This window comes from Vulpes lagopus, chromosome 11, assembly GCF_018345385.1.
Source record: "Vulpes lagopus strain Blue_001 chromosome 11, ASM1834538v1, whole genome shotgun sequence".
Classification (NCBI taxonomy): domain Eukaryota; kingdom Metazoa; phylum Chordata; class Mammalia; order Carnivora; family Canidae; genus Vulpes; species Vulpes lagopus.
Window position 1 is genome coordinate 85,341,370 of NC_054834.1, and position 27,148 is coordinate 85,368,517.

A 27,148-nucleotide genomic window follows, 5' to 3' on the forward strand; every position below is an offset into this window, starting at 1 on the left:
ACTCACCCCTCCCACTGGGATGGCTTTGGTTCATATTTAAACACCCAATGTCTGGGAGAAGTGCATTTTCAAGTCTTATTTGTGAACCAGAGAAATGGATTTTACTTGATACATCAAGTAATAAAATTTTTTTTTTAATTTTTTTAATTTTTATTTATTTATGATAGTCACAGAGAGAGAGAGAGAGAGAGAGAGAGAGAGAGAGAGACAGAGACAGAGACAGAGACATAGGCAGAGGGAGAAGCAGGCTCCATGCACTGGGAGCCTGATGTGGGATTCGATCCCGGGTCTCCAGGATCACGCCCTGGGCCAAAGGCAAGCGCCAAACCACTGCGCCACCCAGGGATCCCAAGTAATAAAATTATACATATATTACATAAAAGATCACTGATAAAATTTTAGACAAACAACATACCAGAAACTCCAGGTGGTGTCTTAATGAATTTTCCATTAAAATGACCAATAACGGCTTCACACTTTTCTGTTGATTCCATCCTATTTAACCATCAAAATAAAACACATATTTAGAGATCCGTTAGTTTCAGATTTTTTGTGCATGTGAATACATTCTTACAGGCTTACTGGATACAAATGAAACCTAGCAAAAATGTGAATAAGAAAAAGTAGGTTTATCCTATCTTTTATCTAACTGTTTTATGTGTACTTCTCTAATAAAATGAAAACTGATATCCACAGAGTATGCTCTGAATCATAAAAGAAATAAATTATATCCAAAGTGTTTAATATCAAACCTATCAAATGTGTGATTTTTTTTTTTCTCCTTGCTGGAAAACTGGCATTCAACGCACAATAGCTCTGTTGGTCATGATATTGAATTAAAACAGAAATGCCAGTTCAAAATACTAGTTTACTTACTGCTGCTAGAATATGGGTCACTTTCAAGATGGTCTTTCTTTTTACATATTCACAAAAGGACAGGTTCAAAAGTCCTGATAAGAAGAACTGAAAATCACAAGACACTCCTTATGTGGTTTTTACATTAGCTTTAGGTATAAAATTAAGTTAGTGAAGTCAGTTATGTTACCTTCTTTGTCATCCTGGCTTCAGAGGAGTAATTAAAGGATTGAGCCCAACTTTACAATTTATTTTACATCTGCAGGTGGCTAAAATCCTTTGAGAAACATTTCAGGGGAATTACATTATTTTTACTTTTTTTTTTTTTTTTTTTTATTGGAAGAAACATTGAATAATCTATTCAGAAGGCACCACACTTCTGGACTACCCAGAGAGTTACATCTTGGTTTTTAATGGGTAGTAATAGTTTTAAAAAGCAATAGAACTTAATTGGGTTCCATCTCTGGATACAAAACTGAAACTACTTGATCTGCTTTCAGAACACCCACAGAGGCAATGATTTTTAGATGGTGCTGAGCTTTTCATTGTTTTCCCTGGATTCTTTTAAACAATGAAGTGTACACTGGAAATGCAAGTTCTGGTGATTTTCCACCTGTAGAAATTTTAGTTTTATTTTAAAATTATCTGGCCTAACAGAAAGAAAAATCAACTAAAAGCCAGAAGAACCAAGTACTAGAATTTGCTCCATTACTTGGCAGTCTGGTAACAATGGAAACATCTCTTCTTTGACTCCATTTTCTTATACCTAAAACAGTGAACAATGCTGCCTTTGTTGATTTCACAGGTCTGTGGGAGATGTGATTGTCATCAAAGAGGATGTTGTATAGGAGAATAAAATACCAGCAATTTTTTGTCCAAAATCAAAGTCAACACTTTAAAACATATAGACATTACCTCCACGGTATTAACAGGTTCTTAAATAATGGAAAATCAGTTTTTGTATACGGGCTTTCAGATTAGAACCATGTCAAAAATCAAAGCTCCTTTTGTTTGAGATTTTTCTTTTAGAAACAAAATTAACCATTACACTGAATAAAGTATCTTTTCCAGAGAGGAAAGGATAAAAATAAGTTGCAAGCAGTGAGGGCACTTTAGATAGATCTGTGACATTTTATTTCTTAAAAAATAAATAAATAAATAAAATCTGAGGCAAAATGATAAAATGTTACAACTGGTATAATAATTGTGGTCAGATATGTGTCCTACCATTGTTGTACTCTCTGAATGTTTGAAATAGTCTTATTCACTGACTTTATTTTTGATGAATCAAGTTTCCATCTAACGAGAAAAAAGCCATACAGATTTATTTATGAAATTCAAAAGCCTGTGGTTGTTATTTTTAAGAAGTTACAGGCATCCTGATCTAATTAATCAAAACATTAAAGGCAGATATTCTCAAAACTATAGCTCATGTGATATTTCCTTGGCCCAAGTCACCAAGTATTTAGTGCCCTCAGGTTCAAGAATCCCAATGAACTTCTTCCAAAAGATCTGAAAAAAATACATGTCGATATTTACACATTTAAATTCATGGTGCAACTGGCTCCCATAACTCTGGCTTAAATTCTCTCTTCTTGTTCAACTTTTCTTTTGCAGGAAACTTAGCAGAGCTATTGTCACTGATATAAGATAGAGAGGAGTGTGCTTACCTAGCAAAGCCAACACCACGACTTGTACCACTGGAATCACGTAGTATCCTTGTAGAAATAACTTGTCCAAATGGTTTGAGCATATTTTCAAGTTCTTGCTCATCCATGGACAGTGGCAAATTAGAAATATATAGGTTAGTAGGATCTTGTTCCTGTTGCTAAAACAGAACAGAGAATTCTCCATTAATTTCCAGTTGAAGTTGAAATACTGATGTTAACAGTACTACTTTTACTGAGTCACTCACTCCACTCACTCTCTTTGCTCAGGTCCTTTCAGAGTGTTACCTAGGGTGAATGTGGGAGCTACAGAACACCCAAGTTGCTTTGCAAATGTGAAAACAGTGTCTGAAGCTTGGATGGTCTGTGCAGGTCAGACATGATTCCGCTGAGCCATTCTCAGCAGATTTGGAAGTGGAACCGCTGGCACGCGCTGTGGAGCTGGAAGAGGATGCCCTCACGGAACCACACTCTCAGCTGTTTGCAGCACTCCCAAAATAACCAACCTCTCCTCCACTACTATTTTTAGGAGTCCATTTCAGGCACACTATTGCACAGAAGACTATTACTGTCAATAATTCAACCCAGAGACACACAACGGATTCCGGACCATGCCATTTAGAGCCCAGTGGGACTTTGTCCCAGGTTCCCTCCTCTGCTCCATGGCAGGGTCCCTACTACTTACTTTTGAGCTGTGATCACCAATGGGGAAAGGACAGCCCAGAAATTAACAAAAACAAGTAAATTCAAAGTCATATAAAATGATAAACTCTAGGCGGAGCAAACTTTAGAATCTGCGTAAAGGTGAACCCAGGAGTAGGTAGAAGAGAGCTTTGCTGAATCCTTGCTACTCAAAATACGATCCAGGGCCAGCAGTGATGGGATTACCTGCAAGCCCCTCCCAGACCAACTAGAATCAGAAGCTGCATTTTTAACAGGATTTCCAGGTAATTTATTTGCATATGAAAGCTCAAGAAGCAGTAATTAGATCATTCCCCACTCACCTTTCCTTTGCTGAGACAGAATCAGCTGAAACCAAAGATACACAACTGAATTTTCTGAGAAGATGTATCTGCTACGTGTATTTATTAAAAGTATGGTGTAAAATCATCAGAGAGAAAGCTATTTATATGACAACTGGAATATTTTCTGGCCAAGTCAAAATTCACTTCTGCAACTGTAAGATTAGAATACTCTTAATTCATTTTGTATCAGGCTTTCCTTTGATCTTACTAACCAACTGTATCTTTACATATTGAACTATGTCGGCTTATGATTTTTCTTTAATAAGCACTATTAGTGAAGTCATTAATTGATGTTTTAGTGTTAAGCAACAAAACAGCACACTCATTCTAGTTCAGATTTCCAAAATGCACAGTACTTTAAAAATATATGTAAAGCATATGCATATTTGAATTATACAAAGTCTCTACTTTCAAATTTATCCTGCCATTAATTAAACCTTAAGCGAAATCTGTCCTTTTATATAATCTGCAAGTAAAAGTGCATATTGACCTTTTATACTATACTTACCTGGTAAGATTTAAAAAAAGCAATCTGGTATCCTAGAAAATGACAAATGCCTTGGTATTCCAAAGCATTCAAGTTATCAAATCCAGAGAAACTATGGGCAAAAGGTATTGTCCCTTTGACCTCACACTTCTGACAGAGGGCAGCAGTAGTAATAACCCAGCCAGTCCCAAAGGGGTGCAGCAGAAGCTCCAGGCCAGGGTGTCCCTGGGGCTGGGGCATGGCAGCGGGAACAGATCCGAGAAAAAAATTAAAATTTTTCAAACGCTCAACAGTAAGCCAAATGCTTAACCTCATTAACCCTTCACAGACTGAACAAAAGTCTCTTTGCTTTTAGCTGAAATTAGATCAGTTCAACATGGAATGGCTGATTATCTTATGCTGAACAAAATCTATCTTTATATCTTCAATGCATAAATATTAGAAAGTGATCTAACAAATGCAAAACAGTAACAGATAAGGTATTTGAAAATACAAGGAAAAGCAAAACTATCTTAGTATTAAACTTTTCAAGTGCTTCTGAGGTAGAGAGAGGTAAAATCTCTCCTTATCTACATTTCACTCACTACCTCTGCCAAATTGACCCGATTAAGCCCACAGCTCTTTTGATTAGTCATCTCTACCCACTCAAGTCCCTGAAAGTTTCCTGTGGTGCAGAAGACTATTTGTTCCTCTGGAAGTCTGGTCCTTAACTGGCCAGTGCACATGGAATCCTTTCTCTCTGAAGGTGGGTGCGGATGGGCCCTGTAGCCTCATGCACTCAAATGGCACTTACAGGGCATCTCATACATTCCCAGACTTGCATAAAATAGCCTTGACTCCAGTCCTTTCCTCCAGCTGCTTACAGTTAAGTAGGAGACATAGAAGCACATGAATTAAGTGCTAGGAGAGAGGTGGGAGGATGGATGGGGCAGCTTGTGTTGGGAAGGCAGGGAAGAGTTTTCACAGGGTGTGGCACTGAGTCAAGACTTGAGAAACAAACAGCTGAGGCTGAAACCACATTGTGAAAGGATATCTAAGGAGTTTGATTCTATTTTGTCAGTCACTGCTGCTGAAACTTTTCCACTTAAGTGTTGCTAACAGCAAGGACTATGTATACTGAGGAGTCAGCAGGCCAAGGCCAAGGTAGCCTTGCCAGAGTGCACATTTTTTGAAAGCCTTGTGCTCTATCTCAAAAAACAAAAAAAAAGTCATGTCACTTTCACAATCTACTCTCTATTTCGATGTTTTAATATAGAAATGATATTTCTGACCTCATACTTCCAAGTAATACTGATACTTCAGGGAGAGAAGCCAGGCTTATCCCGTGATTTCATGTTCTCTGATGGGGTGGGGGGGGCAGGAGGGGGGAGGAACTGTAGTTAGAAAGCCACAGTCTGACAAATGAGGGGAGCTTTCGGAGGGAGGCATGGAAGCAAGGAAATATCATTAAACCTATCTTACGAGAAAAATCTCTGAATCATGCTTAGTCAGATTCAGAATAGAGCTGGGAACTCCCTAATTAAAAAGCATTAAAACCTTCCTTGGACAAAGATATGGCATAAAAAATGTTACGTTAAGAAACATATACCATAAATATTGCGGGGCTTTCTTTTTAAGTCACAATTGTAACTATTAAATGACTAATATTTAAGAATGTTCAGAGGAGAATTTGTCATATGTGAAGTATTTTTAAAAAGGTTAACTATGTAGGTACAAAATACTTTCCAAATCTATGTTTTGGTTGCTTCTATGATTAAAATATTAATAAAATATTACATTCTTCAAAGTCTTGATTCAACTTGAAAGTTTACCAATGAAGAAAAAAATAAGTACTAAAATCAGAATCCAGAAAGAAATTGAGCTTTCAACCCATTCTTCAATAAAGAGTGAGCTAAAGTAGACTAAATACAAGTAAATATTTCCTATGATTTTAATGCATTTTTTTCCCTAACAACACCTCAGTCATTTAGGGCTTTTCATTTGGGATGACCTTTAAAGCTAATGTTATTTATTCTTCTTATTAAACGGTCAACTTATCCTGCAAATGTTGACTACAAAGTTGCAATAATTAAAAAGAAAAGGAAAGAAAAGAGAAGAGAAAAGAAAAAAAGAAAAGAAAAGAAAGCAAGAAAGAAAGAAAGAAGGAAGTAAAAAAAATAAAATAAAAAAAAAAAAGAAGAAACTCCAAGCTGACAGCACTGGCCACAAAAATATCTAATCCCCAAAGTGTCCATGTATTCTAATTACCATACATTCATAGTGAATGGAATATATAATACTTGTAGTAACTAGGGGGTGGTTCTTGAATGTGGGTAATTTAGTTTCTTTAAAATCAGTGACAACCATAACTCTGTTTTATTACATACAATGTTATGTCTCAAAAAACAATTATTCTGTAAATTATGGGTGGCCAAACATAAAATGGGGCCAACAGGCCTCTTTATATCCATCCTTAGGCATGGAAAAGGTTCAATGGCTTCTCTAACAAGTAGAAAACTAGCTCCCACATTGGCCGTGAGAGGGATAAATGGCCGCTAATGTTCACTTGAGTAGAAAAGCAGGGCCCAGAGGTCCCGCGTGGTGTAAAGCACTCAGTCATCATCTGAAAGAAATTAACAAAAACCTCCCTGTGCATGTGGAATGGTTCCTAAAATGCAAGAAAGGGACTTGGCAGGAAGACCAGACATCTGTTTTCTCTTGTACTGAATAGGTTCACCAACCAGCCGATAGCTGCTTACATGCATGTGAATGCACACTGCCTGAAGCGCAGTAGACTCCATGTGGAAGGGGGATTAAATTCCTGCTCCTTTGATTACCTATTTACTGAAAAGAAATGTGCTAGCTTACCACCAGGCAAGTAACATATGATGATCTGGTGACTCCCAGCAGGCCTTAAGAGGCATCGCTGAAAAGCCTATAGAAGTCATTCTATTAACAGGTATTACCAATGCTGATTTGAGTTTTAAGTCCTTTTAGCTTGGTATCTGAGTTTTGTTCTCTTTACAGATTGAGTCTTCTGTTCTACAAACAAACACGTCAGAAACAAGGCCAAGTTTAACATAAATAGGAATGGCCTGGAGCCTTTGGGTAAACCTTTTGGTTAAGATTCATCAGGGTGCTCCATGGACAGAGCTCAATAAATATAATTTTTAAATATCCCATTCTTATTTCTCAATATCTGCTCAAGTTAGGAAGAAAGTTTTTCTCTCAGTTAGTTGGCTTCTTTGGTCATCAACAAAACAAACATTTAGTATTTACTCTATGCTAGGTACCAAGAAAGGTACTGAAAGTTAACATACGAATAAGAAACAATTACTTCTGCTGAATGCTCTCCACTTGCAATTTTTCAATCCAGTTTGGGTATCTGTGGAGTCCTTTTTCAATCCAGGCAGTCAACGTGTCAAACAATATTATATTCTCCTTCACCCCAAACCCGAATCCATGCCCCCACCATCCTGCTGACTGCCCTAGTAGCATGCTCCTTAATTTTTTTCTAATTACATGAGAAAGCAAGCCTTTAATATGTTATGTGAATTTTCAAAACTTTATGTAGTATCCTGGTTAATTCCCTAGCAAAAAGTGGATGGCAATGGGTCCCTTATCACTCAATGTGGGAGACACACCTAAACTTCTTTTAAAAACTGTCTCCACAGAAGGTGTGTGCCAGGTGCTTCTTTATCCGGATGGCATAAAGGGGTTAAGTCAATTCCAGATTCTCAAATCCATGGTGCCATGGTACAGAACAATGGACCCTCTAGCATTTGAAATATGTTTTGTAACTTTAATGATATTATAAAAAAGAAATCAGGTCCGGGAAACTCACTCGTTCTACAGAGACCTAAAGAAATTCACAAAGTGCAGGAGATTGGCCCACTGCCAGCATCTCTGAACCTGTGTACCGTTCCTTCCCTACAGATGAAGTAGAAAGAGATCATTTTTCCTAGCCAATTTACAGTACCAAGTCTCCTAAGGAGGCCTCTGAACAGTGCTCATTATCAATCCACAGGAAAGTGGCATTCAGAGTGCAGTGTTGACACGTCGGATGGGCCAATCTATACCCAGTCCAGTTTTGACTAAATGCAGTGTAGTCTTCAAAAACGGTGGATATTTCATAGACTATGCTGCTTAATATCAACGGCACTGAGCCGATGTCTAGGTAAGTGCTCTTAGGGCTGCTTTAAATAAGGCCTCTGCATTTGTAACAGGTTGTTAAAATAGGCCTCTTTCTAACCTTGTTTCAGCAGAAGCCACAAAACAATGGTTGGCACTCCCACATTCCAGAGTGAGAAACCAGACCACCTAAAGAGAGCCGGCTGAGAACTGGTTTGGGATGCTTAGCTGACCACCCACCTCCGCTGTCTTTGAGAGACTGGAGAGGCTGAGAATGCACATGTATGTGGAGAGAAATGCTGATGTGTTCTGAGGCTCACCATGTGGGTTGCTCCCCTATCATTGCCAGTCAAGCCAGAGGTGCTTGAACACACTACTCAGGAGGCTTGCTCTGTGTTCCATGGAGCTCAGTGGATACACTGGATGGATGTCTGATTTTAGCCTGAGGAATCTAACAGGTCAAAGGCTGGCTGAAGGGGACTCTAAGTGTGGGTGGTAAGCACCTGCTCACCCATAGACAGTTGCCAAACATAGATCATGTGTGGGCCATGCAAGGTAGAATTAGCACAGGGTTGTGTTAAATCCTTCCAAGAAGGCTGCTTGGAAGGGCAAGGAGGTCCCAGAAGAAAAGGGCTGAAGACAGACCCTTAAGTTTTCAGGAAATGAGGTATATATTCCTGTGGTTTCAAGGAGCCACAGGAGAAAGATCATTTAGGGGTGGTGGTGGTGGTGGTGTAAGAGATCTCTGAAAAATCTCTGAAGAATTCCATGAAGGAAAGCAGCAACCCTCTGGCCAGAGAAATCAATACCAGATTACACCACTGTCAGGTCAAGAAACTTTCCAGTCCTATACCAGTGTTCCAAGGGGGGAGCGTTAGAAATCACAGCTATTCAGCTGATGGAAAAGCAAGAAAAACATTTGGGAAAGAGCAAAGAAACTGATGAAGCTCCCATCCCACTGTAGGCTTATTATGACTTAGAGCAGACCTAAGCTGGAAGAAGGGGGAAGCTTCAATGTGATATTCAAAATGTCATAAAAAACCGGGGTGCCTGGGTAGGTCACTAGGGTTAAGCAGCTGACTCCTGACTTTGGCTCAGGTCATTAACTCTGGGTCCTGGGATCAAGCCCCACATCTAGCTTCATACTCAGCAGGGAGTCTGCTTGAGATTCTCTCTCTCTCCCTCTGTCTCTCCCCACACACTCTCTCAAATAAATCAATCTTAAAAAAATTTTTTTCATCAAAAACAAACAAAAAAAACTATCAGGACTGGACGTTTAAATTACAGGCATCACATATGTAACATCAGTAACTGTTGGGCTGGCAGGATCAAGGGGGATCGGGAGGCACCAAAAAAATGGCGGTGGACCCTCCACCTTGTGGCCCCCACCTCAGAACTTTCCCATCACCAGCAGACCGCCTGAGGACATGTCATCAGGGAGAGACTGGACCTATGCAGGAAACGGTACTTTACCCAGACCCCATATAAGGGCATGGGCAATTATTGCCCCAGGCTGATTCCACCAGTAATATGCCTAATACCTATCACCCCCTGCACAGACATCCAACCCTTTCCCCCTCCCCTCTTAAAAAGCCCACTTGTCCTCCCCTTCATGGACTTCCCCAGCCTGAGACTTCCCCGCTCTCTCCCTTCCCTGTGGGCCGTGGAACCTCACCTGAGAGCACGTCCCATTAAAAGCCTGTTTGGACCAACTTTTGCCTGGCCTCTCTATTCTATTTCACTACCGATCGGATTAAACCTGATAGTAATGTGTTCTTAAAAATGAGACATCCAGCATCAAAATGTTAACCAGGATCCTATTCCACATTATTTCAAATACGAAAAAGCATAATGTATTACACATTAATCACCACCACCAATTTCCTAAAACGTAATTAAATACTTATTTTCTTGCAATTTCCTACAATGTGACTTGTTTTATTGGGATATAAAGTTTTAAAACATTGCTTCCCGATCACCAACTAATCAATATGGTTGTTAGCAGACAACTGCTGTGTAAGCTGTGGTTTCTTTCAGCACCAGTGACATCCAAGTCACATACCCCTCTTCTTGACTCTCAGCAGTTTTTAAAACCTCTACATGTGATTCTGACATTTTACAAACTGTATTTAGAATGTAACTTGAGACTCCCTATATAACATCTTGTTTAAAATCCTGCATTGAGGTTGGTATGAGTACATATAGAAATGGCTGAAAATGTGTTGAAAGATAATTACATTCCATGAAGTGTGGATATGAAAAATCAAGAGGCATTTCACTGAAAAAAAAAAAAAATTAATCAGAAAGACCGGAAAGGAAGGGACTTTTTAAGATAATGACAGTGGCCAGCAAAGTCATGGGACCCGCCCTGGATTTTATCCCTGAGAGGAGGAAGCAGGAACTTCACAGAATACAGGAAATAGACAAAGTAGAGGGAAAAAATAGAGCTGTTTTCTGATTGTACCTTGAAAGTCCTGCTGCTAAAATGTATGGTGACCCACTGTTTACAGAGGCAGATTAAACATGCTGTAAATCATTACACAAGTAAAGTACAGTCACAATTAAATATATTTAAAACCTTCATGATCCTAGTCTTCCAACAATGCCACAGGGAATTACTCTATATAATGGACAGATAATCTGAAAATCGTGGTGCTTAATATTTCTAAAATAGTTTCTATTTATTTTAACTTCTTATTCTGGAGTTTAAGAAAAATCTCAAATATGTCCAACTCAGTTCAAAGCTTTGAAAATATCAAAAGTCAAAGACTACTTGAGAAAACTGATCCTTTTCACTAATTCCCGAAATCTTTATGTATGTTGATTCTTTGAGTCAAGGTAAATTTCTATTGTGGTAGCTACACACATGTCCTACAGGAGCCTCAAGGTCTTAGCAGGTAACTTATCTCTTTAGCAGAGTCCTTTAATTTCCACAAATCCATAAATCCTCTTTCCTTAAGGAAATGTGAATGCTCCTGAGGGAATGATCACATGCTACTATTCAGAAGTAGCAGAGGTGACAAAATTACTTTCCTTTGTGCTTCAAGAAGACAGAGAATATAAAATTATTGATCTTTTGAAAAGAATACAACAAAATATCAAACTCTTGAGTATCAGGCTTCGAAATATTTTCCATAGCAATTCGAGAACCACAAATGGGAAAAAAAATGCACATAATTATATGAGTATCTTAGGAAGTGACCATGGGTACTAGGGTAACGTAACCTGAGTTTACATTTGGGCAGTAAAAAGACCAGGGCATAAACCCTGCTTCAACACCATTCTTCTTATAGAATGCTAAAAGTTCATCAGAAACAAGCCCAGAATAAAGCCATTGTAGAACTACTAAAGACTACATTTATATCCCATAAATAGCCAGTGTCTAAAAATGTCTGACTTTTGTAGAGATTCAAAATAGCATCTGTAGCTTCCACCTGTCCTAAAACTATTACTGAGGATGGAGAGGCCCAGTATAGGGGTCTAGAAGTAACCAAGGTTGGCTTCGATGGAGAGGTAATGCCAATGCTGACAGGCAAAGCACCATCCCAGGCTTCAGAACCGATGCCAGGGACCAGAGAAGTGACTACTGGCTCTCGACTCACCTTTGCCATTTGAGCTTGAACCCCACTAGCCTTCAGGGCAGACACAGCTTTCTGAGCGGCTGCAGGACTGTCAAAGTCGACAAAGCCATAACCTGAAATGTAAAACATACTTTGTTATTAAGCCATTATTTTGTGATAATGTAAAGAGCAAACGAATGACTGGTTCACCAGTGTGTGTAGCAGAAACGAAAACCCTGATGTCCTGACAGGTGTCTGGCATTACCAGTTGCATTGCAGCCTCCTTCTCAGGCTGTCTGTCCCTGTCATCTCTCCTGAGCTAGATAGATTTCCCTTCAAAGTAAAAAACAACCCCCACCCCCAACCCCAGTTTTCCCTTCCTCTCAGGTGTCATACTGGGAAAAAAAAAAAAAAGACATCTAAGATAACCAAAGTTAAAAAAAAAAAAAAGGAAAATATCTACTTCAGAGAAATAGCATTTTTAATGATTTGATGAGAAAGATGGAGCAATCATATGGAACTTATCAAATAACAGAAAAAATATTTAATCCACAGACTAAAATTTATTTTTCAAATAAATTAAGTATAACCATTAACTACAACAAATATAATTGCAGTTTTAGTACTTGATTAAAAATATGATTATTTATTTACTTAAAATATACCTCGTGATCCTCCTTCAAATAAAGGAGTTAAAATGCCTCTAGACAGTCAAAAGAGCTGTTTCAGCAGTTCATGCCCTAATGTCTAAAAACAAAACATAAAAACAAATAAATAACCTCCAAAAGAGGCTCTGGTTTTATTTATTCATAGCTTCATAAACATTTTTAACAAGCTGGTCAGGTAATCTCTGGCCACAATAAGTCAAAAGCAGGAAACTAAAGGAAAAAAGGTGTCAGGGTAAGGGCAGGGCTGCTACAAGACACCTAGCAGCAAAATCAGCAGCAAAAACTAGCAACGAGCAATGAAAGAGGAAAATTATACAAAGAACAGGACTTTAGCAGCATAAAAGCAACAGGCCCATGAATTTCACACAATCCAGGGAGTATCACTGTATTAAAAATGGGCAATCGCTGATTTTTCACTGTGATCACTCTTAAGCTATTGAGAAAAGGTTAAATTATATTTAACATACTGTTTAAAAGATCAGGGTACCAGGCAAAAATACCAACAGAGATGTTATTGGAACTCAAACCTATTATTATAAAATAAGCTTTAAATAAATAAGAATATTTTGGAAAACAAAAGCACTGTTTGAAGCCTGCACAGAAGGGTTAGTCCTATCATTTATTTCTAGATACTGTAAAGGTAGAGTACTTTCGACAGTAAAGTATTAGTGTTAAAACAGACAAGCATACACATCAACAAGGCCAAACACAGAGCTTGGAAAAGGTTCAAAGGTCAGTTTGCAGTATTAGTACCAAAAATATGGTCTGGTAACAAAACATGTTGTAATGAAACAGAATAACCATCAATTATGGAAACAGATTCAGGAGAGATGAGTTACAGCTGAAAGAAGCAGCAGCTTCCTTTTCTTACTTGGAATTGAACTGAAACAAAGCTTAATTTGATTTAGACAGTGGAGAAATAGCTAGATTGGAAAGAAAAAGAAGAGCTGGCTCAGGTAAAAGCAGAGAATGCTGCTCAACTGACACATCAGAAATTAGGTTAAACATATTTTGGGTGTTTCAGAAACCTGTAAGTTAATGCTAATACGCCTCCCTCTACGGGGGTATACACGCGCACAAACGCACATGCACACTCCCTCTCCCTTTCTCTCTCTCTCTACTTATTTTATCACCACATACAGCTTAGCAGGCCATAAATGGATACCCAACTACAATAAAATGATGTCACTCCCACTGATGGATAATTGAGTGTGCCCCCCCCCCCAATTCTGTTGCTGTCAATAAATTATAAGAAACAGAAAATCGCGATTTTGATGTAATTGTGGTTGAAATTATTTCCAGTTACTATTAGTATTCCTTCTGTTATTTTCTTATTAGGGAAAATCTATAATGGTTGCATTTTAGTTGTTTACATCCTTTTCTGGCCTTTTCTAACCATACAGCTGTATCATAAATATTTGGTGGAAACAAATATATAGGCATACAACCGTGTGCTCTTTTGTTTTCTCTATTATATTACTTTCTTTTTTTTTTTTAAGATTTTATTTACCTTAAATACACACACACACACACACAGAGAAAGAGAGAGAGAGACAGGCAGAGACACAGGCAGAGGGAGAAGCAGGCTCCATGCAGGGAGCCCGACGTGGGACTCGATCCCGGGACTCCAGGATCACGCCCTGGGCCAAAGGCAGGCACTAAACCGCTGAGCCACCCAGGGATGCCCCTATTATATTACTCTCAAGTAAATATAAGAATATATAAATTTGAGTTACAGGCTCTACAGGTTTCATTATATAAATATGTATAAAGATATTTTTGAAGGTGGGATTCACTAAGTAAAACTGCATCTTCTCACTGCATCCACAGGAGGACACTCCTCAGGTCTCAGGACCAGGAATAATAACAGCACTCCTGCTTCTTGGATTTTCCTCTACATTGTCATGACTAAACCACGGGGATAGCTATGTTTTTTATGTTTGCTTTGGCCATTAGGAAGACAGGCCATTTCTGTAGTAACCTGAGGTGTCCTGCTCTTACTTCTATCTTGCCATTTTTCAGATTTATCCTCACCCGTTTTAACTCCGCACGAGTGTATGTGCATGTGTCATATTGCGTGCATGTGTTCTAGTCTTGTATGTAACTCCGTAAGCAATAATAAATTAATCAATCAGTGTCACAACTGAACTGCCATGTATACCAGTGTTAGAAAGCATTTAAATACCTTAAGTTGGCTGACACCTGACAAAAATCGAAATGCATAAAAGCAACTGACTTGCGAATTTTCAAATTTAATAACTAAGGTACATGTTATTCACAGCAATGTTTCCTTCAGTATAATTTTCTTTCTTGAATAGAGGCTCCAAAACATGCTTTGTGACAAAAAATGTTCTGTGACCTCTAAGGTCTCTAATTTTCAGGAATAAAAATCTTTGATATGGTCAGCCCCCCAAAATTAGTATTTAACACAAGAACTTTGTTTACGTGAATACCCTATAATCTCATGCATTATCTATATTCATTCATCCATTCACCTATCTTCTCAAGTTATCAATGACTAACATGTTGTCTTTAGTATGAGGTATGCTGTGTTATTTCTTCTCATTTGTCTTAAAATTACCTTCTTTGAGGAGCTCTCTCATTCTGCTTCCAGGGTTTTACAAACCCATTTTACTCACTTGGCCCCCTCACTCACCCACCCACCCACTCACCACATATGCTGACGCCTGTCTATTCCTGAGAGCCTCTGTGAGACGAAGAGCCCTTACAAGGTTCCTATCGTCGCCCTCACACAAGGCAACATCTGCTGGGACTCACTTTAAGAGAGAGTCTCCAGGAGATGTGCTGTATGGAAAATCAGTTCTGAATTATTCCTCACCTTATTTTGAAAGCCCCACAAATGTCTCCTCGTATCTTTGAACACTCTCCAACCTTTAAGGCTTTGTATTATAATATGTCTGATTTAGCAGGAGTAGTTTTTACTTACACCTTTTCTACACTTTGTTGGGCATTTTGTGGAATTTTAGTTTCTAGGGAAGAGGCTCTCATTGGAGCAGAGTATATGACAGGGAGGAGTATTCAGTGCAGGGGTGTCCTGAGGAATTCAGCTAGGAGTCCTCCGAGTCCTCTTCCTCACTCAACTGGGGCAGCTTTGCTAATTTTTAACCCACTGATCCGCTCTGTAAAATTCTTTTCTGCTGGGGGCGGGGTGGGAGGAAAGGTTGGGTAAAGCCATAAAACCACTTGTCTACTGTGATTTCTCTCTCAGTTTGAAACAAATGTTTGAGATCAGCTTCCTGTTTTATGCCTGCAAGAGTCCATTTTTCTTTATAAAACTGAGAGATTTTTTTTGTGTGTGTCCCTGCTTTCCTGAATCATTTACAAATATGTGAAATAACACTAACCTTGGCAACTAAATATAAACATTTCAGTCTACAATTTGACTCTCTCTCATTTAATTCATTTAAAATATTTATCGAGTCCCTCTCTACATAAAGCACTGCTTTATTCCCTGTCCCAAGGCAAAACTGTCTTAATGTACCACGTTGCTCAAACAGGGGCTTAGATATTGGCCACAATAGCTCCTTTAAATATAGGAGCTTTGAAGAAGACACAAATACAATGAACCACTTCAAGTCTAGATTAAAGGAAATGGCTGGCTTCTAAGGCAAGGCCTTGCCATACGGTTCATTTACATTCTTTGCCTTTCTCAGACTGTGCTAAGCCAAAGCCATCACCACTACTTGAAAAAGTGGGGTCTAATTAATGAGGAGATTTGCCTTCTCTGCCTATTCCTGTCAACCTTATTTCAATTCATGGGGTCAGTAGTTAGATTCAAAGTCAGCTGACTCCATTCTTCCCCTTTCCTAGAAATCACATGCCCATTGTTAAGATGCTGGATCATTAAAAGTCAGAACCAGGGAGCATCAGTGATGCCTACAGTAGACGCCTCCTCTTCCAGCTCATGGAGCTGGATTAGCTCATCCTAATTACATGGAAAACTGAAGGTCAGTGCATCAAATTAATGCAGCAGCATATTTCAAAGGGGCGTATGACCTCCCCTCCCTATTACAATTTGGTCAGTGAAAATGGTTCTCTCCTCCCCGCTGCCAATATTGTCAACAGGCATTCAGCACAGAACAATTGGGAGTATTGAAACATGTAATTAAGTACTGCTTAAAACTACTCTATTCTAATTAATAGAGCCAATTTGCACAATATGTAATCTTTTCAGTTCTTTGGTACAGTCCAATGGTCTTCAGTAAGCAGCTCTAATCTCCTCAGGCTCAGGAAAGAAAAGCTATTTTCTAACTCTACTTCCCTCGTAAAGTAGGGGCTAAATGCCAACCGGTATCCTGCATGTTAGCTCCACTGGCGTCAGAGCTGCGATTCTGGCAAACTGTTAGCTGCTGTAGGGTTTTCAGCCAAAACTCGACCAGGGACAAACGTAAAGGGATATGCTGACATTGTGCAAGCAGAAACTAGGTGACATGGAAGACTTGGTTTTTCATAAAATAGAAGTAGCGGTTTTGAAACCAAAGATCAGGTTTACAGTTCCATCATTTTCCTAAAGAGAGGATTTAGTCAATTATTATCCAAGGGAATATACCTTTGCATTTGTTTGTTGTCTTATCCAAAATTGCCTTCGTGGAGACTATTTTCCCATATCTAAAAGATAAAAAGAATACAACAGGAGAAGTTAGAATCAAGGAACCCTATTAACCCCTAGGTCCAGAGAATACACATACTTTTCAAGTACCTGCAAACTTTAAAGTACAAAATTCTACACTTAGGGGACAGAAAATGTGAATTCTACACTCTAAGCTAAAAGAAAGGGGGAATTGCTAGGCTTCCTATTTGAATCTTTGGATGACAGTCTGATGTTGAACTTTGAGGAATCAGGTACTTACCTGACAATCTTGGGACCAAAAAAAAAAAAAAAAAAAAAAAAACAACACAACTTTTTTTTAAAAAGGAATATGAGCTCTAGAAGAAGTTCCTACTAGTAACATTATAAGAATACAAAACCAAGTGCAAGGCTACAAAATTATTAAAGTATTATGATCCACACAGTGTCTATAAACTGGTAAGAGAGGAAAAGCTGTCTGCATTGTATCTATTCATCTTGGTTGTACAGAAAGCCCTGCATGGCTCCAGATCATCACAGGAGGGTGTGTGCCTGTGCACGTACATGTTTAATAAGTCTGATGGTATATTTAGAACAGGTTTTTTTTTTTTAACCTAAAATTCTGAGGACTATGTAAATAAATACATAAAAACATATAATTAATACCTCTTTCAACTCAGTAATAATAGCTATACAGTACATACACTAATGTGTGTGTGCATGCGTGTGCAATGACATTAACAATTAAGAATATAAAACCATGAACCAGGGATTAAGCTTTAATTCTATGAGGGTCTATATAAGTGTGTTTCAATTCCTTAAGGTACAACAGACGTTGGGTGAAGAAAGGAAAAAAAATCCAGAATATTAAACTTAAAGCACTACTAGTAAGTGTCAGTACAGCTTAAATACACGTCCTAGTCCCTACACCCTTTCACAGTGACCACACCACAATGTGAAACATTGCTATCTATGTTTGTCTTCAAAAAACTAGGAAAAAACCTATAAAAAAGTTTTTAAAAATCATTGGGACTTTGAGAAATGCACATAATTTATATCACATATCTGCGACCTATGTCCTCATTTATACAGTCAATTTCCCAATTTTACTTTCCTACGTATTATTTTAAATTTCATGTTTTCTTTAATATTACTTTCTCATGATTGATCTTGAGGGCTAAAGAAGTCTTAAAAGTTTAGGAAATGAAACATTTGTGCAGCATTTTAAACCATTTTGAATATTGTAGGTTTCTGGTTTATGCGTTGAGCAAGCCGAAATATATTTATCTAGAAGAAACAAATGGCTTGAACCACACCTCTTTCCCCCCTGTTAATTTTCACTCTGTATAATCACGTAATCAGGCGATCACTAACCAGGCATGAAAGTAAAGATAATTTAAGGTTCAAATGACAATTATATCCAAGAGGCATAATGCTGCACAAACACCTTCAATTCCCTGTGAGATTCAAGTATTTATAACAACATTAACACAGGCCACTATGCTTACCCAAGAAAGGGTAGTGATTTTTGAAAATCTGAAAACCAGAGAAATTAGTGATTTAAAGACCACCTTTTTTTAGGAGGCATTTCTCTATGTAGTTATTTACAGGCTTGGTATTTACCAGCACTCTCTCCTCTGCAAAAGTACTGGCTGAAAATGCTTTTCGACTGCATTCCTGTGTCATACCTTTCCCAAAGTACAGAAGAAAGTTAGTATGACTCCAATTTAGGATAAGGGGATTGAGAGTCACAGAGATTAAGAGCCTTGGCTTGAGGTCATGGAGTTCAGCATCTTTTGTAAACCTAATAGAAGAAAGGAAACTTAGGGAAGGTCAGGGGCTGGCCTTCTACCCTTTTGGTCTTGCTCACCACACTAATGATGGGAGAGGAAGGCAGATGTGGGAAGCAGGAAGAGAGGAAGGGCTCCTGGAAGCACTGGTGCATTCTGTGCCACTGTCCTCGAGTTTCTGTTCTCTCTGGTCTCTCCGCTGCTTTGACATTACTCCTCACCTCCACGCCTATGTAACCCACGCCGCCTCTGCTCTGAACTTGCTCCCCAGATCTCATTATAGCTTTCTGGGCACTCTTTCCTGGCTTCTGTGCCCAGTCAGCCTCCTCTTCTCCCTCCTTCAAGTACTCTGTCTCAACCCTTCCTTTTCCTAGGACATCTGTCCAGTGCTATGGGGTTATTTAAAGCATCTTCTCCGATGGTGCCTGTTTCTCCTTCCTGAGTTGGTTTTGTTGCTTTGTTATTCCCCCTTCCCCACCAAACTTCAGTTTTTGTCTCTTTCCAACTTAAATATCTTCGTATGTTATTAAGGTACTCAAATATCTCATTCTATGTCACCGCATGCCCACTATTTTCTAAATCCCACCCCCAAAGAACCCCAAACGCATCATCACCGCCTTTTCTTCCTTCAGGAGCAGTGTTCACTACTGACCCCTCACCTGGCTGGAGGGGCTCAAGATACCATCAGCTACCTCTTCTGGGCAGTCTCTGCCATGGTTCTAATGTTCACCCTTCCCCTTCACTATGTCTAGATCCAAGCAAAAGCTACATACTAGTTCTTGCCTCGTCTCCAGCTTCTGGTGCTCCCAACCCTGTGTGATGCTTTAATTTACCTTAACCATCACTTTAAACACGTCTCTCCTCCCATCATTATTCCATTCTACCCATGCTTGAACTTGAAGAACTTGTTCAAACATTATCTCTTCTATGAAACCATCCCTAATCTCCTCATCCAAATCCATTGTGATTTTATAAGAGACCAAAAAAGGGATTATATTTACTCAGTTCCTACTTATGTTCTAGGCACTGCGCCAGGGACTTTGTATGCATGATCTTATTTAATTAACTTTGCAACAATTTTAGGAGGTAGGTGCTATTATTCCCATTTTTGCAAACGGGAAAGTGAAAGCTTGTATAAATTGTAAGCCTAAGATCTCTCCTAAAACCCTAAAGCTTACACCATTCTAAGTTCTCCCTGCAATTTATTCATGAAATAATTCTGAGAAACAATGTTTCCTTTATACACTGAGGGTATGAAAGGGAAAGAACCAAGTGGGAGACCTCTTCTTAACAAGGTAGGGGAGTAGACTGACTTTTCAAGCCAAAGCAAAGGGTTTGTTTGTGTTAAACACAAGACATAAACATGTGGTTCCTGGCTGAAAGAGGTCTGGGGGGGTGCGTGGGAGAAGAGAGATTTCTGAAATTTATCAGTTTTACTTTCTATTGCGGTTTTCATCATGATTTGTGGGTTAAACCTGAAAGACCGTGACTTCTCAGAAAGGCAGAAAGCAGTTTCCACTCACTCTGTGGAGCTCTTCTGTATCGGCCTCCCTGTCCTCCAGTGGGTCAGGAGGATGCCTATAAAGAGATAGCTGAGGGGGACTGAAGGGCTTACCTCTCGTCAACATCCTTATTTCTGGGCTGTCTACTCACCAGAGTAGTAACAGTAACAGACAGTAAACCAGAGGTTTATTATTAAAATAACTGAACTGGGATGCCCGGGTGGCTCAGTCAATTAAAAGGCTGCCTTTGGCTCAGGTCATGATCTCAGGTCCTGGGACTGAACGCAGCAGCTTCGGGTTCTCTGTTCAGCAGGGAGTCTGCTTCTCACTCACTCTCTCTCTCTCTCTACCTCCGGCTTGTGCTCTCTCTCTCTCAAATAAATAAATAAAATCTTTAAGAAAAAATAACTGAACTGGAAGATGTCCTACTTTCAATCCCTCAGGCCCTGGCTACGGTAGCTTCTCAGTGGGGGGTTTCGGTCACCATGTGTGGGAGTGGAGTAAAGAACAAGCAGTTCTGATGACACAAGAAAAGATCTACAACATGGAGAGGAGCTGTCTATCAAATGGCACCTCAAGGAACAGGCAAAGACGCAGCAGCCTTCAGAGTAGTCACCATTTCCCACTACTAGTTCTATTTACAGTAAGATTTGATATAATATGGAGGAGCAAGGGGGTGGAGGGTAGAGGGCATCACAGATGAGTAACATTTAGTCTGGTTCTACTGATGATCATCAGTACCTGCAAGAGTAACAGACATCTGAGTAAAAATTCATAAAGCAAAACCAGATACTCATCACCCCTTATTCCAATATGCAGTTTAATTTGTTCTAAATAATCATTAAGTAACAGGGGCATGGTTGGGAAAAACAGGCCTCCTACTGACAGAATTTACACTCTACCAACACCGAAGAGAAGAGAGCAAGCCACAGAATTTTATGGGAAAAAAATGTGAGTATGAAGATTCCTTGGGTTTTCCAGCTTCAAAGTTAACAAGGCTCAGACCATAGGCCTGGCTGCCCAGAATACAATATTCTTTGCTAAGATAGATAATCCACTCCAGACGAAGCAAAAGGATAAAGAGTAATTAAGAGATGTGACTACAGAATCACTAGAATTTCAAAGGGAGAGGATAACAAGTAAAGTCTCACATTTAACTACTGGCCCAAGTGAACTTGCCTGATAAAACCTTCTGCTTAGAATCTAACAAAATTTCTTCTGTTTATATCATAATTTTATTCATTTCTCCCCCATTTCCACTTAGATTTCTTTCATCTTCTGAAATATAAAATCTAAGTAAATTTTAGTCTGTAGGTAGTAAATAAAACTTAATTTTCTTCCCCGGCCCCATCACATCATCCCTCTTAAACTCTACCTTATTAATTTACCTTAATTACAAAAGAGATGTGCACTTGTAATTAGAAGACACAGAAAAGTAAGTTGAAATATTAAAATCACCTGAAATTTCGGATATGAATGTTAAGACACGATGGTGCCTATCCTTAGACTTTGTCAATGTGCATATACACACTGAACACACACGTGTGCAACCTATGTATGTGCATGCAGAAGCGCGCATGCGTGCACACACACGCATATGCTCCCGTACCAGCCAACTTAGAGCTTTTGACCATTCCCAGTTAGAAGCCCAGGAAAGTGACGTCCAATCCACCCACCACCAACAGATGGCGACAATGGTTGATAAGTTATTTTAGCATTGGTCATTCCAGTAGTAAATTCATTTAAGCACCATGGGATAATTTGCAGTGTTTGTGTTAGTTTTGAAAGATTTTATGAACATTATTAAACCTGAAAAAGCAACGTGTGTGTGGAAAACAACAGTAAGAAAAAGCATATACTTACAATGTAAACAAAAAAAAAGATTTTACGTTTGACAGAGGGCAGGATATTGCTCATGCATATAAGATGACTGGTTTTGTTTGTTTTAATTGCTGAGCTGCCTGTGAAGGACAACTAGGGACTCATGACATGTCCTCTGAGATTCTGTGCTTGTGCAGAGGACAATCATCAGCGAGAAGCAAGGAGGAGGGACAGGGAACTGAAATGACTTCTGGATATATCAATACTGGACAATATGAGCTAGTGACTTAATTCAGGAGAATAATAAAAGTAATAGTTTACATCTATATAGCTTTTATTTTATGCCAGGCCCTATTCTAAGTGATTTAGGTCAATTATTTTCATCGTAGCCACCACCTTTGGAGTAGGTAAGATATTATTCCCACTTTGGAGATGTGAAACGTGGTGGTGGTGGTGGTGGTGGTGGTGGTGGGGATCTAGTAAAGGCTGCACAGCCAGTAAGTGGCAAAGATGGGAGGCAGGAAGTCTGCTTTGGACAACCGTGCTGATAGCTGCAGAAACTGGTCACCAACCACAGGCTCAAAGCAATTGCTACTAGAATCTGCACGCACCAAGTGAGTGAGGGGATGAGGGCAGACTCTATTTGCAAAGGTCTCCAGGACAGATGCTAATAACATCCAGAAGGGAGTTACTGAACTTCCTGGGTAGAGACAACATGGTTCTATTTGGAAATAGATGTCCAAAAGAGCATGTATATGTATAATATATACATACATAATCTATATAAATATATAATTAACTGGGGAGGAGGCACGGCTGGCTTTAAAGCTTAAAAGGAGGAACTCATGTATTAGGTGGGAATGGATTTGAGGACTGTAAGCCAAAACTCCTCATTATTTTGGACTTGTGGGGAAAAGAAAAAAATGCACACACAAGCACACACATACACACACAGATGATACTGTGTATGCCATCATCCACCTTGCTCCTTTTGCTGCTTTACTTTTTCAGTGGTCTCCCAGGAGAACAAAGTATTAAATTGCACTCATTTTGCTAATAGAAAAGTTTGCTGGAGAACAAAATAAAAAAAAATAGGGGTCACTTGCCCCTGTTAATTCCGAATCCTCACAACTCTGAATAATTCACCTGGGCTGGCTTTCTTTCTTTACTTGGTACAGAAAAGTGGTAGGCATTTGAAGATGAGACACACACACGTGACATTTTAAAATTAGGCAATCAATATCAAACTTTGTAAGACTTTTACCTGGTTAGCACAGAAGATTTTAAATATTTCTCTAAGACTCTTCTAAGATATAAAAATATGAAAGGTATAGAAAGCTACTCCACATTTTAGCTGTTTTCAGCTTAACTCCTAGCATTTGTTAACAGTCTGTTCCTTCTACTTGTGTGCTGTGGCTGGGTGTGCCCTTGTGAAGAAATGATTTCTGGTACATGGGATAGAATGGAAAGGCTTCTCTAATGCAGCTGAAATTAGAGCCGAGGTTTGAAGGAGGCAAAATGCTTGGCAGGAAAAGCTGCTACAGCCCTTAAGGTCAAGAACAAACCTAGGGGGAAGGTGAATGGAGCAAAGGAAAGACAAGTTAACAGTTGAGAAGGAGATCAGACCAAGAAATCAAAGCACAAATATTTACAGCATGTCTTTGGCATGCCCTTCACCACACCAGGCCTAAGAAAAACATAATGATGTCATTCCTGTCATCAAAGGAGGGGGAGAGATAATCTTTGGGGGGGAACGTAAAGAATTTTTAATCTTAAAAAATAAGAATACTGAGGCCTGACCTGATGAATGCTAAATAAAGGAGACATAAACATAGGATGAAGGTCAAGTTCACCAGGACAGACAGAAATTAGGTGGGCTATGGAGGACAATAACAGAAAGACCTGTCTCACACAACCTGTGTTGGGGAATAAAGGAAGTTGAGTTTGAAAAAGTCTGATAGGGTGTTGAGTTCCAGGAAAAGGAGTCAGGGAACAGAACGTGGCTGGAGGTTTTGCAACTGCACACAGTGATATGATGAAAACAAGATTTTGGCAACATTAATGAGAACCTTACACAGCTAGGAGTAGCAGAGAGAGAGGGGCTACATTTTATTTTACTGGATTTATTTATTTTTTGCTCTTGGTACTCAAGCAGTAATAGTCAAGTTCAAGAAATTAAAACGGAGGGAAGAGGACAGTTAGGAGATGCCTGGGAAAGTTCTCAAGGACAGAAAAGTTTGAAGACAGAGGACTTCTTAGAATTAGCCTTAAACGCTTAACTTGGCATCTGAGAAAAAATATCCATGGTGTTGGAGCTATGGAAAGCCAGTGGCTTACCCCTGTGAATGCAGAGAAGATGGAGAAAAGGAGCCACGCCAGCTCCCTTTCCTGCAGGGAGTTTCAGCCCCAGTCCCAGACCTAGAGCCTGAGGATGAGAGATGATTTAGCAGAAGCTTAGGCCATGCTCAAGGAGTCTATCCTGCCCACTGGACTGGTTCTCCCACAGCATGTAAACTGATGGAGAATAAATTACAGAATCTTTGGGACAATGCATCACACTTTTCAAGAGAAAAGAGGTACTTCGACATATCTGATTTTTCGTAACACTGGGATTTTAAGATAAACACGCCCTTTCAAACTACAAATAAAATCAGTCATTTGCACCCAGATTTTGAGATTTATATCCTCTTCTGACTAAATTTAGAGCCATGCTTGGTAATCTGCCCTCTCAACATTCCTGGGTGGCACAGCTAATCTATTATAATTGCTATACAAAAGTAACAATTAATGCTATTTATTGCATATATAGCTTGAACTAAATAATTCATAGAGAATGAACATAAAACTACCTCATTAGAAATGGCTAAGATGCATTTTTGCCATATTCTATGAAAAAATTATACCTCTCTTCTAAATAAAAAGCACACAATAAAGCATTTGATTTATTACACAGATTTGCTATTGCAGTTTAGTATCGAGTCTATTATGATGTGCAATCGAGGTAAAGTAGCTTTACACTATTTTATGGTCTTTTAAGAGCACATAGCACACAAAGAGCCATTTACATTATCTTATGACAATGTTTTTTGCCACAAGTCACTGTACTACAGCACTTAGGGATGCAGTCACAGATGGCCAGACCCAGATTAGTGATCCCAAGTACTAATAAGTCAGAGGAAAATAATACTCGCTGAAATTGGAACCCAGAATTTTGCAAGCAAAACGTAGATTGTCTATCATAAAAAAGAATCCCTAAAAGTCACGAACAGTGATTAATGTCTAACTTTTAAAACAAAGGTACCTTGATTATAGAAAGTGGTGTCTTATTTCTGAATTGAATTTATGAACTGAGAAGTGATAGAGCAATTTTAAAATTCTCTTCTTTCCCCACCAAAACTGTATTTTCTTCTCTTTGACAATCTCACCTTCATGTTTACATAGCATTTCACTTTACCTGTGTCATAGGAAGACAATGTTATACTAGCAAGAAGACAGAGTTGCAACCAGACAGGCCTATGCTCAAGCATTCCTTTGGCCAATGACCAGTTCTGCAACTCTGGTATAGTAGTTGTCTGGCCTTGATATCTCCATCACGAAGTGGCATGACAATGCCTAACCTCACAGGATCACTGTCAAGGGGCTGGCACACTGTTCAACACATAACAGATACTCAGTAACTAATAAATGTTATCGTTTTCTCCCAAGCCCTCCAAATCATGATACTCCTAATTCTTACCACCTGAGAGCACTAAGCTAAACTATCTCTTTACCTTAATTTTGACAAGGTCCTAAGGTGTAGACCTACCATTTTTATGGTTACTTTTCAGCACGGTTATTTGCATAATGTAACCACTCAATATACAATTGGCTGAATGAATGAAATATAAACACGTAATATTTTTTCCCCCTTGCAATGTTTGGTGTGGGGATTTGAGGGAGGTTGGCAGTAGTAGGGAGAAGGGAAATACTACATTTTGCCTTGGAAAATGAACATGGCCTTGTATTTTATCCCAATTTGGCTTATAAAAACACCAAGGAGGGAACCCAGGGAACAGTTTAACATGGAAGTAAAAAATTAGTACCAGAAAGAAAACTGTAAAAGATTAGGGAGGAAAACCCCAAAAACCTAACACAATTTTTGTTCTTAGACTGTTCCACATGTATCTCTAAATCTGTTGCTCTTTTTAAAAGAAATCAAAAGTAGAAATATTTTAAACACACACACACACACACACACACACACACATACACACACAATGTACCAAACAAGTATGTTAGAGTCTATAGAAACTGAGTGCATTAAACTCCAACACTGAAAACCATTAATGACTGCTTCATTCAAAATAAGAACAGCGTGACAGAGAGTAAAAGTAAACATGCTCTCTGAAGCAAAACAGAGTTATCTGAAACTATTAAAACAGAGTGCACAAGTTACCTAGAAATTTCTTTTGATTCTGACACACGCAAAAAAAAGGCAAGAGTCAAATTGGACATTTCCTAGAATGAACACTAATATTGGCTTTGATCCAAAACACAGCACCAGTGTATTGATTTTCATATGTAGTCAGTCCCTCCTTCTCTAACGTAATAAATCCTAACTGCCCCATGACCTTGAAAAGCCAGTCTGAGGAACAGACTGAAAAGGAAAATGGTATCTCTTTTACTCATTTTAGTTCTCAGAAATCTGTGGATACAATATAAGTGCATCACTAGTAAAAAAAAACAAATGATAATAATAATACTCTTGGACAATATAAGCAAGAGAATGCTAACATAGTGTGCCAGCACAGTTGATGTTTCTAAACTTAGATATTTCATTCAAGTGTCACTTGTGACCAAGGTCAGAGCTCTAAGAGTGGATCTGATGGAAAAGGCACATTGGTTTCTTCCACACTGGTTTTCCTACTGGTTTGCTTCTGAACAAAACTGTCCTGAGATCCTACAGATGAAGATAAGCAATCATTCCAGAGACAGAGTAGTATGGTTCTCAAAGTTTATAATCTCAAAATTTAAGAAAATCAGAGGGGGATCATCTGTATGTGAAAGAATGGAGCTAAAGAGAACCCAAAGCTGTA

At 38.9% G+C, this 27,148-nt stretch overlaps 1 protein-coding gene across 7 annotated transcripts in view; it reads right to left on the bottom strand.

Moving 5' to 3' along the window:
• The window catches only part of RBMS1 (RNA binding motif single stranded interacting protein 1), a 214,121-nt gene that overhangs the window by 27,629 nt on the left and 159,344 nt on the right, over positions 1-27,148 (bottom strand). For all 7 annotated transcript variants that reach the window (XM_041721831.1, XM_041721825.1, XM_041721827.1 and 4 more), the window contains exons 3-6: positions 16,943-17,001; positions 11,747-11,838; positions 2,526-2,683; positions 416-495 (exon numbers count right to left, since the gene is read on the bottom strand). In XM_041721831.1, the coding sequence (XP_041577765.1) occupies positions 416-495; positions 2,526-2,683; positions 11,747-11,838; positions 16,943-17,001 (389 nt within the window). The remainder of the gene's footprint in view (positions 1-415; positions 496-2,525; positions 2,684-11,746; positions 11,839-16,942; positions 17,002-27,148) is intronic.